We start from the raw sequence: 17,883 nt of genomic DNA, 5'->3' as shown, positions 1-17,883 counted from the left end.
AAACTCGTAACTATATCATGTATTTACAGCCGCAAATTAAAATTAGTACATCACTCACCCTCCACGAGCAATATCAACCTAGTTCCAACATTTTCTCTCTTTTTTTTAAGCTTTAAACTATTGGGTTTCCCAAACAAAAATAAATTTGAACACCACCAACAAACTCAAATTTAAAAAAATTATATGAAGACACCAAAATTAAAATTCATTAGCCGAAGATAAAATCTAGCAACTTTATTCCAAATTCAATTTAAAAAATGTCATATGACAAAATGGAATAGGATTTAAACTGAAAGGAAAGATTGAGAATCATCATTACAATGAATGAAAAATCATGTTAGCTTTGGAAAAAAACAAACATCTTACGAAAAATAGAAAAAAACAAAAATTTTCTCATTTTTAATATAAATTAACAGGCACAGGTGAATCATCTGCATGGTGGTCTACCAACATTTGCTAATGGAACAACTTTTCCTACTGGAGTATATATCTAAATCTCTAAAATTATTTTTAATATTTTTATTTTTAAATTATCATAAAATATGAATCTTTCTTTTTTAATTTTAATATAAACTAATAGGCGCAGGTGAATTATCTGCATGGTGGTATACCAACATTTGCTAATGGACCAACTTTTCCTAATGAAGTATATATCTAAGTCTCTAAATTATTTTTAATATTTTCATCTTTAAGTTATCATTATATGAATTTTTTTAATATAAATTAATAGGCGCAGGTGAATCATCTGCATGGTGGTATACCCACATTTGCTAATGGAACAGCTTTTCCTACTGGAGTATATATCTAAATTATTTTTTATTTTCTTAAATTTTATTTTACAAGAAATTTTAATATCATAATATGATTTTTTTTTATTTTTTTTAATATATAAAATAATAGGTGCAAGTCAACCATCCACGTGGTAGCATGCCAATGTATCCTGTTGAGTCATTTCCTCAGGTATATATATATATATATATATATATATATATATATATATATGTCATTTCTTAATTTTTAAATTTTTTTATTTTGCTTGTCAATATATAAATTTTTTATTTTATTAATATAAATTTTCTTATTTTGATAGGCACAGGTTAATGACCCACGTGGAGGCTTGACGATGACTCCAGTTAGACCTATTTCCCTTATCAGTGTATGTGCTTATAAATCTCTAAATTATTCAAAAAAAATTTATTTCACTTGCTAATTAGGTTTTCTTAAATTTCATCATGCAATAAATTTTTTACTAATTAAATTATAATACATATTAGTGACATGCCATATGTTTTTTTATGAATAAATACAGAATGAGGTTGCACCGGCTTATGTTGACAGGTAATTAATATTTTCTTTAAAAATTAATATATATATATATACATAAAGAAGTGTTTATTTATCTATTTTTCAAATATTAAGTATATTTAAATTGTTACATGAATTAGATAATTCTTTTTATTATTTTTATAAATAAATCTTGCATGACTTTGAATCATAGGCCAATTGCCAATGCGTTGTACGATCCAAGCTTTAGTTTGGTTGGTTTGCCAGTGGATCCTATTTTGCGTATGTTCGTGCTTAATCCAAACTTCTTTAGTAAGTTATTTTTTAACTAATTATTTTATTTTATTTTTCAATCATTTCTTTTTAATATTTATATTATTTGCACCTTTTTATTTTGTAGGTAAAAAGCGTTACTGATCGCAAACATTTGAATGGCTAGCAAGAAGGGATTATTTGTGAAATGTTGTCCTTCTATTTTTATTTTGAATTTTGTTTATTAATAAGCAAACTTTATGGCTGTGTATTGGTCATAGTTCTCGAACTCCAATGGAAATTATGTTTCCATATTCGAGAATATTTCATTGTTTTCTGTTGGTATTATTATTTATAATAATGCACTATATATATACAGAAAGCCGCAATATATATGCAACAATTTATATCCATCGGTGGGTATTGAATATTATTATTATGCTGCCTTTATTTCTTATTTGTGAATTTGTAGTCAATATCGTTGGTAATATGTTTTTCAATAACTCTTATATTATTACTCTTTATTATCACATATTATCTTGTAATTTATATAATTTGTAAGTCTTTGTTATTCTCTTCTCTTTTTTTTATATGACCTTTGTCATTTGCACTTTTATTAAAAAAAAGATTGAGTAACTTTAATTTATCTTTAATTAATGTTTTCTTAAGTCAACTTTATAATAAATGATGAATATGTTATATTTCAAAAATTAAAATGCATTTGAATGACGATTTAAATTTTAAGATAGTTTTTGGAGCCAATTTCTTTCACCAATTGATCCAAAAAATTTGAAAATTAAATTTTTTTACCTCAATTTTCCTATATATTTTGTGTAAAAATATTTTAATTTGTTTGTTGATATTTTTTTTTTCAAAATAAGATTTTTTAGAAGGAAAAATCCTTTTTGGCCATAAAACAAGAATTTTCATTTTTTAAAAAATATTTATCCTTTTAACTTTAATGCCTTCTAATCAAGAATATATTTAGCTGAAAAGTAAAACAAATAACATATTTAAATTATTTCGGATAATACATGAATAAATATGATCCTTTTCCCTAATATATATCATCTCTTTTCAAACTAGAAATATATATTTTTACTTTTTAATCACAAAGTTAAGAAGTACTGAAGTACTAGACATCATCAACGTAAAAAAAATTATTCCATCAAAGCACCATCTTTTTCCAGAAATATTTCATAAGCAGCAGGATTGATTTTTGAAAAATCTAGAAAAATTTTAGAATGCTATTTCTGTATTTAAGCTTGATTTAATGTGGAGTATTAATGTTTATATAGATCTATAAACATAATTAACGATATCTATATATAAGATGAAAGTTTTATTACTTACTCACTACAAGTAGTAATAATATATCGTGCTCATATACAAATATGAACGCATATTTATTCAAACTCACACCTAGAGAGTTATCGAAAATTTAAATCAGTGCGACAAAAACTTATGGGCACGGGACATAAAATTCTTCGATCTTGCTTATTGCGTTGCGTGGTCACAAAAGATAGTATCACTCGAATTGTTACATATAAGGCCATGACAAGATGTTATTATCATTTATAACTTGCTCTTTTTCAACATTCATATTGGATTTGCTTCCTTTAATATCTGGAGGAACCATTGTTGATGAAAACACATTATTCCTGCCAAAAAAATAAAATTAATTTTTTTTTCATAACTTTAAATAGGAGTGCCTATCTAACCATGAACTCGTCAAATCAAGAATATATATGTTTAGATTGAAGTCGAATTAATTTTAATTAGTCGAACATTAACAGTAATATTTAGAATTTTGAAATTAATGAGTTATTAGACCAAAATGTACCTTTCAGAAGTAGTACCATAGTCGAAAATTTGTGGTTGATTAAAAGCATCGTCATAAGATAATAAATCCGCTTCGTTGCTCTCTTCTTCACTTGCCTTCACTTTTGAACTTAAATTCATCTTCATGAAATAATATAAAAATATATCATTATAGTATCGTTCTTGATTAAATATCTTACGAAATGACGTACTAATCGAAGTGTCAAGTCAATATGAATGAAGTAAAAAAGGAACGGAGAAAGTAATTACCTTTCTCTTAGTGACAGAAACTAAGAGGGTCTCAAGTTGTTTCTCACATGCTTCCAGCTCTTCCATTGATGTCATCTTCCCAGGATCAGGCTCGTACATACTGCATTAATAATTAAAGTACAATAATGTATTTTCCTCCAAAATGTATATTATATCAACGTGGTAGGATCGAAATAAGTATGTGTCATGCGGAAGCTAGTAAAACAAATCTCGCAATATCATGAGTAAAAAGACAGATGAGAAATATACGAAAAGACATAGATTTAACGTGATTCGATCAATCGACCTACGTCCATAAAAGAGATTGACAATTCATTATATGAATATGAGAGTACAGAATATAGAGAGGACTAATCTCAACCAATTCACTCGAAATACATGAGAGATAATTAATGATAACATGTCACTTGTGTCCCATAAACTATCCTCCTAAACAAAACTATTAAAGCCCTTAAAATTACGTTATGAATATTAATTAAATTAAAAGAAGCAGACCTCTTTTTATAGACTCCTAAACATTCCCTACCTGAAAACAAAATCAATCCTAAAACTTTTTCCTAAAAGAAATACTACGTACACTTTGGAGGCATATTAGCTAGGGAAAGAAAATAGCATTAAACTAATTGAGAGAAAGAATGTTGGGAAATATTAGAAAAGTCATAACTCTAACATCAAAAAAGTCATTTACTCCTTGTGTCTCCATTTATTTGTTCATTTTGTAAATGACACATATTAGCAATATAATTATAATCAATTTGTTAGTTAAGTTAGTTAGAGTGTTAGTTAGATGTCACATCAAGTTAGTTATAGTTTTGAAAGTTAGTTAGTCACATTTTTTCTCATTTTTCACATTCTTATATTTGCTACAATTCTCTTGTATATATGTGAATGAATCAATACAAGATAGGAAGTAATACATTTTTCCTCCAAATCAGTATCTGCAGCTTCTTTTCTTCTTCTTCCTTCTCTTCTTCTTCTTCTCCTTAATCGATTACTATGCATACATTCTGTTTTGGTGTGAATCACCATTGTTGATCATCTTTACATGGTATCAAAGCAAGGCTATTCTTGCTGCTTCTGATTTGAATCTACTGTCAATTTCTTCTCGTTTAGTTGTTTTTTTCTTGTGTCCAATTGGTCCTTCATCATGACAGGATCTGAAAGTGTTCCTTCAACACAAGGAACCTCTGTTAACAATGATGCACACAACACTCTCTACATACATCCTTCGGATAGCCCTGGTATGGTACTAGTTCCAGCTTAATTCGATGGAACAGGATATAGATCCTGGAGAAGGGGAGTTATGCGTGCTTTATCAGTGAAGAACAAGCTTGGATTTATTGATGGCAGTTGTGTTAAGCCAGCTGCAAGCTCAAACCAGTTGCATCAATGGCAGAGATGCGATGACATGGTAACTTCCTGGATTCTGAACTCTCTCACTAAGGAAATTGCAGATAGTGTAGAATATGTTAGTGATTCAGTGGAACTTTGGAAGGAACTTGAAGATAGATATGACCAAACGAATGGAGCAAAGCTATATCAAATTCAAAAGGAGATTAATGATCTTACACAGGGAAATTTGGACATAACGGTCTACTACACCAGAATGAAAAAGCTTTGGGAAGAATTGAACACCTTGAATGTAAAGAATCAGTGTTCTTGTGCTTGTAATTGTGGAGCCAAGGATGGATTATACAAAGCAGAACAAGATAGACATTTGATACAATTCTTAATGGGGATGAATGAGGTGTATACTGTGATAAGAGGTAACATTCTCATGATGAATCCTCTTCCAACAATGGCACAAGCCTTCTCCTTGTTGATTCAAGAGGAGAAGCAAAGGGAGTTTAAACCTGCTAATCAAATTTCTATGGAATCGATTTCCTTGAATGTCAACTCATCTAATAACAATGGAAAGGGATCAACAGGAAGGAACTACAAAGCATCATTCTCTAATGATAACTACTCTGGAAATCCTTCAGGTAACAACAATTATGGAGGGTCCAACTACTTTCCAACTAACAATAGCAATAGAAGTGCTATGGTTTGTAGTTACTGCAAGAAGACAGGGCATATCAGGGAGAAATGTTACAAGTTGATTGGCTATCCTAATCAGTCTAATAGGAACAATGGATCTTATGCAAGGCAGAATAATAACCATGAATATAGAGGAAGGAGAGTTGTAGCTAATGTTCATGGATCTACTGATGATATGGTATCTGCACAAGGAGAAGATTGCATGCAGAATAGTCAGAATCAAAAGGTTACTTTCACTAAAGATCAATATGACAACATGATGAAACTTTTGCAGAATTTTTGAGTTGAAGGAACTGATTTAAATAACTCAAATATGGAAGCTGGTTCTGTGAACTTTGCAGGTACTATAATATGCTCTTCATCTATTGATTTTGGCAAACCTTCATGTGAATGTTTCAAATCAAGTGCTGGCCTATGGATCATTGATTCGGGAGCATCAAACCATATAACATTTAACAAATCCTCTCTTACCAATATTCAAACCATGTCCTACCCTATGCTTGTTTCTTTACCAAATGGATACAAAGTTAAGGTGATAGAATTTGGAGATGTAGTGATCACATCTGAAATTGTTTTACACAATGTGCTATATGTGCCTTCTTTTAAATACAATCTAGTGTCAGTTCATTCATTAACTCTTTCAATGAGAAGTATCATTCTATTCACCAGTGTCTCTAGTTTACTGCACGCCCCTTCAGTGAAGAGGCCTCAGGTGCTTGGTAGTAGCAGAGAAGGACTCTATTTTCTTTATTCAAGATGTCTGAAGAATCCTGCTAAGCTCACTACATGCTGCTGCATATCTCACAACAGTCACAAGTCTTCTTTGTCTAGTAATAATAGTCAGGTCACAAATAAAACTTTGCATGATAATAACCAATGTACTAGTCATACTGTTTGCTCTTCTACTTCTGATGCTATATCTACTAAACATGATGTAGACCTATTGTGGCATAATAGACTTGGCCATGTGCCTTTTGTGAAAATGAGGAAAATATCTACCATTCCAGCCATTTTTTCAAACAAGCAGCCTTTTATGTGTACAATCTGTCCTATGGCAAGACAAGAAAGATTGCCTTTTAGCCAAAGTCTCACACATTCTAATTCCATTTTTGAGCTTCTTCATGTTGACATATGGGGTCCTTATCATACACCTACCCATGACAATTACAAATATTTCATCACCATAGTAGATGATTTTAGTAGATCAACTTGGACTCATCTATTAAGCACCAAGAGCAATGCCTTACAAGTTCTCAAAAACTTTGTGAATATGATAGAAAATCAATTTCAAACCACAGTCAGAATTGTTAGATCAGATAATGGACTTGAGTTTAACAACAATGAAACCAAGTTTTTCTTTGAGTCCAAAGGTATAATCCATCAAAAAAGCTGTCCATATACACCCCCAACAAAACAGCATAGTAGAAAGAAAGCATAAATATTTGTTAGAGACAGCAAGAGCTCTTCTGTTCCAATCAAAGTTTCCTACAAAGTACTGGGGGGAATGTATACTTACAGCAACACACCTTATAAACAGACTTCCTTCAGTCTACCTGAAGAATAAATGTCCTTATGAAGTTTTATACAAGAGAAAACCAAATTACAGCCAACTTAGATCCTTTGGTTGTTTGTGTTACCCAACATTACCCAAAGTTCAGAGGGATAAACTACAACCTAGAACCACTCCTCATGTGTTTGTAGGCTACCCCTTTGGAACAAAAGGATACAAAGTGATGAGTCTTGCCACAAAAAGGATACATGTGTCTAGGGATGTAGTGTTTCATGAACATTTGTTTCCTTTCACACTAACTTCAGATAAATGTGTTTTTCCCTCTATTTCTAGCACAACTTATACAAATAACAGAACTGTTTCTTCAAATATTTTTGATGATTGTATTGATTTAATATTTGATAGCACTTTGGTAAATCAAAATACAGATGTGCTACATACTCCTTCAACTCTATCACTTAATCCTCCATCTCAAAACAGACATCAATCACCTTCTCACCCTACATTACTGCACAGAAAATCACAAAGAGAAAGCAAGATTCCTTCACATTTAAAGGATTACATCTGCTCAATTCCTACCCTAAAACCTCATATTCCTATCACACAGTCCATTCCCATTGACAAAAGTTTTTCTTTAAATGCCATGTTCACCAAACATCATCACATTACTCCCAATGATATTGCATCTATTAGTCAAGCAATGGTTAAAAACATTTGCCATGATAGTGAGCCTTTATCCTATGAAGAAGCAGCTTTAAGTCCTGCATGGCAAAATGCCATGGTGCAAGAATTTGATGCACTTTATGCAAACAATACTTGGGATCTTGTCAAATTACCTGCAGGAAAACAAGCAATTGGATGCAAATGGGTGTATAAAGTGAAGCACAAGTCTGATGGTAGCATTGAGAGGTTTAAAGCCAGACTAGTGGTCAAAGACTACACTCAACAGGCTGGTGTGGATTATACTGAGACATATTCTCCAGTGGTAAAAATGACCACTGTGAGGACCTTGATTGCATGTGCTGTTAAAAAGGGTTGGGAGATGTCTCAACTTGATGTGAACAATGCCTTTCTTCATGGTGATCTTCATGAGGAAGTATACATGAAACTACCACAAGGGCTTGCTGTGGATGATTTGAGCTTAGTGTGCAAGATAAACAAGTCTCTTTATGGCTTAAAACAGGCTAGTCGACAATGGTATGCCAAGTTGACTGAAGCTTTATCACTCAGAGGATATGTACATTCCCATCATGATTACTCACTTTTCTATAGAAAGGTTGGTGACTTAGTTGTGTTTGTTGCAGTCTATGTTGATGATGTTATTCTCACAGGCACAGATACTGCTGAAATTACACAGTTAAAGGCCTACTTGGATAGTACTTTTAAGATTAAGGATCTTGGTCGATTGCGTTATTTTTTGGGGTTGGAGATACTTGACATACCAGGAGGGGTACTTGTCTCCCAAAGAAAGTTTGTATTGGATTTATTAAAAGAATATGACTGTTACAGTCAAAGTTCACTTACATCTCCTCTTGATCCAAATATCAAACTAAGGGCCAAAGAAGGAACTCCACTACCTGATCCTACATACTACAGAAAACTACTGGGAAAATTGAATTTCCTTACCAACACTAGACTGGATATAGCATTCAGTGTTCAACACTTGAGCCAATTCATGCAAGATCCTAGAACTCCACATTTGCAGGCAGCATTTCATCTTCTTAGATACTTGAAACAAGATCCAACTCTGGGTCTTCATCTATCCAAAGATTCTGATTGCTCAATCAAAGCATATTGTGATTCAGACTGGGCATCTTGTCCAGACTCAAGAAGATCAGTTAGTGAATATTTGGTTCTACTTGGAAACAGTCCAATCAGTTGGAAATCAAAGAAACAAGAAACCATCTCATTATCTTCTGCAGAAGCAGAATATAGATCCATCAGGAAGGTAGTAGGTGAGCTGGTTTGGCTTCACAGGTTGACAAAAGAACTAACTATGTCTGATTCTTCACCTATTCCTGTCTTTTGTGATAGTCAGTCTGCCATCCACATAGCTCGCAATCCTGTTTTCCATGAAAGAACCAAACATATTGAAGTCGATTGTCACTTTGTACGCAGCAAACTTCAGGAGGGGCTCATTTCATTACATCACATATCTACCACTGAGCAGCTAGCAGACATACTCACAAAGGCCCTCACTGGAGTTAAACATTCAACATTACTCAACAAGTTGGCTGTAAGATCATCACTGCCAACTTGAGGAGGGGTATTAGCAATATAATTATAATCAATTTGTTAGTTAAGTTAGTTAGAGTGTTAGTTAGATGTCACATCAAGTTAGTTATAGTTTTGAAAGTTAGTCACATTTTTTCTCATTTTTCACATTCTTGTATTTGCTACAATTCTCTTGTATATATGTGAATGAATCAATACAAGATAGGAAGTAATTCATTTTTCCTCCAAATCAGTATCTGCAGCTTCTTTTCTTCTTCTTCCTTCTCTTCTTCTTCTTCTTCTCCTTAATCAATTACTATGGATACATTCTGTTTTTGTGTGAATCACCATTGTTGATCATCTTTACAACACATATATTAAGATAGCATTTATTAACATAGTAAAGTTATAGTTTTAGGTTTATTAATTAAAATTTATTTAAAAAAGAATTAAAATTCAAAAAATTTCAAGTAAGTTTAAATGAGTATATAATAGGAAAAAAGATTATCCTTTCTTTGATTTGTCAAGATGGACAAATAAATAGGAACAACTAAAACAGAAAATAAGGACAAATAAATAGAAACGGAGGGGGGGGGGGAGGGGGGGGAGGGGGGGGGGAGTAATGAGTGCTATGTAAAAAGATGATACTCAAATCAGATCATTTCTCTTGATACCCTTTCGAAAAAGACATTGGGTGTGTTTGGTAGGAAGGAAAGATTTTCTGAAAAGTATTTTTCAATGTTTGGTTGGAAAGTTTTGGAAAATATTTTCCAAATCAATTCATTTTCCACACAATTTAAAGATAATGGCTTCCTTAAAAAATTAAGGAAAATATTTTTCAAAACTCTTATCTAACTTCAAATTACAATTTCTTTTTTTAAAAAATCAATATTTTTGTTGAAAAAATAGATCTAAAGCTTATTTTTTAAAAATATTTTGATTCTTTTTTCACCCCCTGTCAGCCACTACCAACCCCACCCCCAAAAAATTATAGTTTGTTTTAAAAAATATTTCTAATTTCAAAATTTTTTTTTTCACCCTATTACAACCCCGACCCCCCTCCCTCCCCATGCCAATCATCCCCTACCAGCCCCAGCCCCTAAAAAATAGAAGAATTTTAATTTTATTTTTCAAAAGATATTTTCAACTTCAATTTCTTTTTAACTCCACCCTCACCCCTACCCCCACCCTTTGCCAGCCCCCTACCACCCCCACCTCCCAAAAAAATATAGTTTGTTCAAAAAATATTTCTAATTTCAAAATTTTATTTTTTTTCCACCCAACTGCAACCTTCGATCTCCCCTTCACCACCCCAATCATCCCTACCAGCCCCACCACCTGCAAATAGAATATTAAATTTATTTTTAAAAAATATTTAAACTTTCAATATTTTTTTTAACTCCACCCTCACCACTACTCTCCCTTCCAAAGAAAAATTATTTAAAGTTTATGTCTTAGAAAAAATTTCAATTTCAAAGTTCTTCTTTTTTCACCCCCCCCCCCCAAACAACCCCCGCCTTCCCATAAAAAAAGTATTAGGCCCCTATCTCTTGTACCCCTAATTGGCGCTGAGGAGTCTTCATCTTGGCATCCATCGCCACTCCCCATGCTGGTAAGAAAGGGGTCAACCTCAGCGACTTCCTATCGGCTTCGAGCTATTATGCCCCACTAATGAGGAATAGACAACTAAATCGAAGTCTTCATTTTCAGCTTTCGTAACTGTCATCCTCCTAAAAGAATTAAGTTTGTTTTTAAAAAATATTTTTTTAAAATAAAAATTTTACTTTTTAGTAAAAATAAAAAATATTTTTTATTCATAAATCAAACACTAAAAAAATTTAAAAAATATTTTCTACTCACTAATCAAATATAAAAAAACTAAATCAAAAATTTACTTATTTTTCCGAAAATCATTTTCTAACAAAATATTTTCCTTGATATCAAACACATCCTGTTGTGCGGAATTTGAGATAATACGAGAAAATATAAACGCGAAAAACAAAACAACAGATTTACGTGGTTCACCAATAAATTGGCTACGTCCACGGGAAGAGAGGGAGCAGTTTTATTATGGAGAGGCAAAAACAGAATTACAGAATATAGGGTTTGCCATAGCGTCTATATATAGTGCTAAGCTACGCCCTAACAGGCTTGGGCCCAACATACAGAATTGACAGATAATTAAGGGCCCAATACAACAACAGCGAGACCCCCGTCCTTTCTGTTTGTAGCGGGTCCGATTCAAGGCATTCAACACATCCTTAATCTCTCATTCACACTTTATAAAAAAATAAAATCTCAAAACACATGTATTTTGACACATCTTCATGAAAGAAGACAACTATTTGGAAATAGAACAATACTTATTAACATTGGCATGAAATTTACTAAGTGCAACACCAACAAAAGGTAAATAGATGGACCTTAATTTTTCCTCAGCTACATGAATTTGTTGTAGCAAAGCATTAATTTCCTGCCTGAGTTCCTGAGAAAATTAAAGATGAATTTACAAACATTATATCATATTTTAGCGTTGTCGCAAGCAATTAACACTCTTTGTAAATGTCTTTAATGTCTATTGTAACATTGAATCCAATTGCAATTAACTAATACCAGTAAAGACTTTAACACCTTTTTTTTTGGAAGTGAACTGAACACCCTCATATAACAAAGAAGCTAACCAACTTATAGTTGTTTTAAATGTGTAAAAGTGAAAGCAATTTTATATCCTAATTCATATATATACCTGATGAATTTGGCTAGTGGCAGAGGCAGCAGCTGGATTGGTTCCATGCATCATCCTTCACATAAATTTTACAATGGAAGTGTGAGTAATGTGTATTATTTTAATTTATATTAAGAAGCTTGGGATGTAAAAAGACAATTCTAACCCCAGAAGATTCTGACTCCTTATCACTTGCTGCTTCAAGACAAAGTTATCATATATTAATTAGCTTACCCTTCAACAAAGGAAAGGAATATAAATACAGAAATAAAATGAAAGCTACCCAGGTCGAAGATTAGGATAAAAAGGATACAGGTAATTAAGTACGTAGAAAGTTTAATGTTATAATTTTTTATAGAATTTATCGAAAATAATTTTTATATCCATAAATAAGGACAAAATATGTACATATTCTACTCTCTTTCAACTTTAATTATTATATTACTTTGAATATGTTAGTTTTATTCAAAGTGTAATGTATACTAGTCACGTCTCTATGCTTTAAAAACAGCGTTTTTCTAAAAAATAAATAGAAGGAAAAAAAGAGTTATCTATATGAAAAGTTCTTTATGATAATTCTAATATATTCAATTATATATTATATTTTCTTCCAATAAATATCACACGTGACATAGCATAAAAATAAAAGTAATTTTCTTGAAATATTTAGCGCATGAATATTAAGATAGACTTGGGGGTGTTTGGTAGGATTTAAAATGTTTTTTATGAAAAATATTTGTTTAAAAAATAAGTAGATTTTAAATTTATTTTTTCATGTTTAGTTAGTGAGTAGAAAATATTTTTCAAATATTATTTCTAGTATTTAATTTATGAATGAAAAATGTTTATGAGAAATATCCTTTATTTTTACTAGAGTATAAAGTAATTTTTGAAATGAAAAATATTTTTTAGAAACAAAATTAATTAATTTGAGGGGTGTGGGGAGGGAGTACGGAGATGATGATATTTTTAAAAAATAATTTTTTTTTTTGGTAGGAGGTGTGGGGAGGGGGGGGGGGCTGCTAGGGGGTTTGGTATGAGGACTGGTAGGGGATGGAATGGGCTACGATGCATACAGTGAAATCAGTTCTTATTTTGCACTCCCTCTCACCGTAATGAAACATATATAAATCATGAATTTTTCAGAGTTGACCGACAGGTCAGGCGTACAGAGACCATCAAAGAAGTATCTCAATGCGCCGATAGGGCGGAGGGTTGGTATATGGACTGGCAGGGAAGGGGGTAAGAGTGAAAAAAAATTGAAGTTGAAAAATATTTTTTTAAAAACAAACTTAGTTTGAGAAGAGGAAAAGGGGGCTAGTAGGTGAGGGGGGAGTCAAGGGTAGGGATTTTTTTTTTGGAGGGGGGTGGGGGGCGGTCAAGGGTAGGGGTTTTTTTTTTGGAGAGGGAGGTAGAGGGTAGGGATGGAAAAATAAAATTTTGAAATTGAATTTTTAGTTTTTTTTTTTATATTTTTCCAAAAAAAAAGTAATTGCAATTTGAAGTTGAATGAAAGTTTTGAAAAATGTTTTTCTTAATTTTAAAAGGGAAGTCATTTTCCTTAATTTTGAAGAAAATGAATTAATTTAGAAAATATTTTCCAAAAATTTTACCCCAGTCAATTATGAAAAAATTAAAAAACAATTTCCGAAAAATATTTCGTACCAAACACACCCTTGATCCTTTTATTTTTACAAGACTTTGATCATCTTTGAAGTAGATTTGCATTATTTGTTAAGGTGCTGTTTATTTAATTACTAAACGTAACATCAATATCAATATCAAATTACTGGAAACTAAAATGATATATTCAAAATTAAAAAAACAAAAATTTAATCATGTCAAAACATTTTTATATTACCTCTCTATCAAGGAGAGCACTGCAATATGATCCCCCAAAAAAGAAAAGGGTATAAGAAAAAGTAGGAATTAGTTAACACATAAAGATTATAAAAAAGTGAAATGAACGATAAAATGATAGGTATCTCGATAAATTTATAATTTATTTAATATATAAAATAGCGTAAAAACTACTAAATTATTTGGGATGAAATCAACTACTTATATTATTTATATAGATCAGCGTAAAAGTTATTAAATTTAAATGAACTTATTACTAGTGGCAGATCTAGGAATTTAAGATTGTTGGTGCTCTAAAGTGAAAATATAAAAAATATGTGTTAACATGAGATTTGAACTTTGATACAACAATACTAAAAAAGTCTTAAGTACCCATCCAGGAGCCATTGGACTAACTAAGTCATTTATTCATTGGATACTCTATGTTAATTTTATACAAGTACCTATCAATTTTTACATAAATATATATATATATTTTGTAACGAAATTAATGGGTGCTCGAGAACCTAGCGGACACCACGTGGATCCGCCTCTACTTATTACTTAATTAACAGTGAACTGTAACGTAGTATATATCTTATTGAGACATGCAAACAGAAATCGAAAAAGGAACAACTTTTTACTATAGGATAACTAAAATTATATATATATAGATAGATAGAAGAAAGCAGGGGCTTGACTGCCACGTAATCATATTCAGAAATAGATTTTTAATTTCCAAATTCCCTGCTAGACAAAAATATTAGTAGAGTAACATTTAAAAAACACAAACAACAGAAATTAATAGGATAAGAGGAATTAATCTTTTAGCTATATATATATATGATTGCGTACGTACCTTCCTCTTTCGCGTTCAGAGAGGTTCATAAAATGAGAAAGCACATCTTCGATTCTGTTTAATGAGATAATAATTAGCATCGATATAAGTGAGTAATTAATATTAAATTATAGAAAAAAGAATGATATTTAATCTGGAGTTTTTACAAAAATTGGGGGTAGTAAAAGAGATGACAAAATGGAAATCGAATTTCCACTGCTACTAAAATATTCTCGCTCTATGTTTGGATCATTGTTATCCATACTATGTTTGGATCATTGTTATCTATTATATTATATTTTATTTTATTGTTATTATATCTACAATGTTTGTTTTGCTTGTTACTTAAAATGTATTATACTATATTGCTAATGGAAATCCTATTTTATGGAACAACTTATTTGGTGTGTTTCCGTTGTTACTTAATTTCTTTTTCCATTATATCTTTACATAATATTTCAAAATACTATTTTACTTTTTACCTTAAATATGTAAATCTAATCAAACCTCCTACCCTGAAATAATTAAGGATATTTAAGTAAAATTTATAAATTACTATACAGTACGATACAATCAAATTAAACAATTAAAATATTACTAAACAACAAAATATAATCTAACCAAATATTGTGTCTATCATACAATACAATACAATAGAATATAATACATAACAATACATTATGAAACAATGAGTAACAATGATCCAAACAAAGTGTTAAAAGATGTTTAACTCAAATTTTACTAAAATATTCCTAAAAGACATTTAACTCAAAATTTTCTTTAATTACGGACTTTTTACCAGACTAAAAAAAGAAAATTCATGATATTTTTTTTTAGATAAATAAAACAGCGAATAAGAAGTGATTAATAATTAGTTTCGAGTTAAATCCACGTAAAAACTCTTAATTAAAGAGAGAACATAAAAATTCTCATTTTAACCCACAAGAAATATTGCTCATAATTCAGTTGTATAGAACAACTAAAATTATCAATATATTAATCTCATATATATAATATATATATTATTTATAACCATATAATATGAGGCCATAAATAGTGAACTACGTATATGTTTGTAGACATATACAATTCTTTTTGTTCCTTTTTTCTTTTTCAATATTTTCACTTAGTCAATTTAATGGTTTGTTAATCTAGCATGAAACTTAAAGACAAAACACGCAGCTATTAATTATTACTATTTCAATAAAAAGAAAAATAAATAAATTAAAAAGTACTAAAACTACGTAGCACTTTTGTTATGAAAAAAAAAAAGAGAAGAAGAACGTGAATCGATCATGAAATAATATAATAACTATCAACTGAATAATGATTTAAGAAATTACGTAGTACCTTTGTTTCGGAGAGAAAGACGTAAGTCGATCCGTAGGAGAGAACATGAGTAGAGCAACATCAGTGTCACACAACACACTAAGTTCATAGGCTTTCTTAATTAGCCCTTTTCTACGCTTTGAGTATGTCACCCCTCTGTTTGTCTTGTTCTCTATTCTCTTTATCTCTATTTTTGCTCTTCCCATCATTCCATACAATGTTCTTCATAAATTTTCCATGCATACAAAGGGAAAAAAAGAAAAAAAAACTTAGCTAAATTAACGATGGACAAACACATAATTTAATAGTTGATGCTGAATTTTTATAGTGCTAACCTTTGATGAGAAATAGTGTATAAGTTGAAATGGGTAAAAAGGAATTGAAAAATGAAACAAAAAGAACTTATAAAGAATTGTGAATTATTTTGTATTTTGTGTTAGGGGTACAATGGACTAAATTACGACAATGAACCAAAATGAATTATGTTCGTTGGGTTCTCTATGTCCGGCCCATACAGCGATAATAAATCCTTGGGTAAGCATTTATTTATATTATTCATTACATTATTTTTCACTATTTCCGTTTTTCGTAATTTGTATGTTTTATCTTTTTACTTATTCGACTTTAGATTTATATTTGTGGAAATTTAAAATTAAAGTACAGCCAAATGTTAACTAATGTGTAAAGGGTGTCTTTGACAATTCATTGATTCTAACTAGTGTCGGCAAAATGAGCTCATATTTTGATAACCCGCTCATATTTGAATGATTGGGTGAGTGATTGTCACATGAGTAAATGTGTTAATACACATATTTAACTCATAAAAATATGGATTACTCATTCAAAATTTATGATGTCACAAAAAGAAATTGTAATTTCTCTTCCTTTTTATGTTCTTCTATAGAACAAATTATTTTTCTCTCTAATGGAAAAGGTGAAGTCTTTGTGTCACGACCCAAAACATGTCGTGAGTGGCACCCAAACTTATCCTACTATGTGAGCGAACCAACCAATCTGAACCCCAACATTTACCAATAATAAACAAAATATAATGCGGAAGACTAAAAAAAACTCATTAATGAAATCAATTGATAACTTCTAAAATTCAATACTTATCATTCCCAAAATCTGGAAGTCATCATCACAAGAACATCTATCCTCAAATTACTAAATCTAAAAATGTCTGGGAAACTAAAACAAATACAAGAGATAGTCCATGTCCGAACTTCAAGGACATCAAGACATGAATGAGAGAGAATCCAGTCCGAGCTAGGAACAATAGTTCACCCTGAAATCTGACGTGGTGAAGACTGGCTAGAGTTGCTGTTGAGTTGAAGACGACGGTACGTTTGCTGTACTCCACAAATAACAAAAAAAGAAATATACAAGTAGGGGTCAGTACAAACACGCGTACTAAGTAAATATCATCGGCCAACTCAAAATAGAAAACAGTATATATCCGATAATATCATAAAATCAACTACAATACTCAACATGCGGCATTTACAATTACCATAACCCTTGGTCACAACACCAAGCACATCAATGAGGACTCACGCCTCCCCATCATACTCATTTGGGAATTAGGTTCATTAAATTGAGTATATTAACATATTTCAAGATTCATTCTCTTTTATTCCTCTTATGTCGGAACGTGACACTCCGATCCCCTAATACTACGTGTCGGTTCGTGACACCCGATCCCCTAATACTACGTGTCGGTTCGTGACACCCGATCCCCTAATACTACGTGTCGGTTCGTGA

The 17,883-nt window shown here is 31.2% G+C and overlaps 1 protein-coding gene across 1 annotated transcript; it reads right to left on the bottom strand.

Moving 5' to 3' along the window:
• Positions 1-2,845: 2,845 nt before the first annotated feature.
• On the bottom strand, positions 2,846-16,335 carry LOC101262811 (agamous-like MADS-box protein AGL104). Its single transcript, XM_010321849.4, has 7 exons — positions 16,141-16,335; positions 14,812-14,865; positions 12,135-12,189; positions 11,812-11,873; positions 3,628-3,727; positions 3,380-3,498; positions 2,846-3,197 (listed from the first exon to the last, which is right to left on the bottom strand). Exons 1-7 carry the CDS (start codon positions 16,326-16,328, stop codon positions 3,077-3,079), a joined length of 699 nt encoding a protein of 232 aa, XP_010320151.3. The 5' UTR covers positions 16,329-16,335; the 3' UTR covers positions 2,846-3,076.
• Positions 16,336-17,883: the final 1,548 nt, after the last annotated feature.

This window comes from Solanum lycopersicum, chromosome 4, assembly GCF_036512215.1.
Source record: "Solanum lycopersicum chromosome 4, SLM_r2.1".
Classification (NCBI taxonomy): Eukaryota; Viridiplantae; Streptophyta; class Magnoliopsida; order Solanales; family Solanaceae; genus Solanum; species Solanum lycopersicum.
This window is presented reverse-complemented; position numbering and strand designations above follow the sequence as displayed.

Excerpts from the sequence above, each read along its gene's own strand:
- LOC101262811 (XM_010321849.4), bottom strand. The coding sequence starts at position 16,328 with ATGATGGGAAGAGCAAAAATAGAGATAAAGAGAATAGAGAACAAGACA. Across the intron at positions 14,866-16,140 it reads TCTTTCTCTCCGAAACAAAG|AATCGAAGATGTGCTTTCTC; the intron begins GTACTACGTAAT and ends CTCATTAAACAG. Across the intron at positions 3,198-3,379 it reads TATGGTACTACTTCTGAAAG|GAATAATGTGTTTTCATCAA; the intron begins GTACATTTTGGT and ends TTTTTTTGGCAG.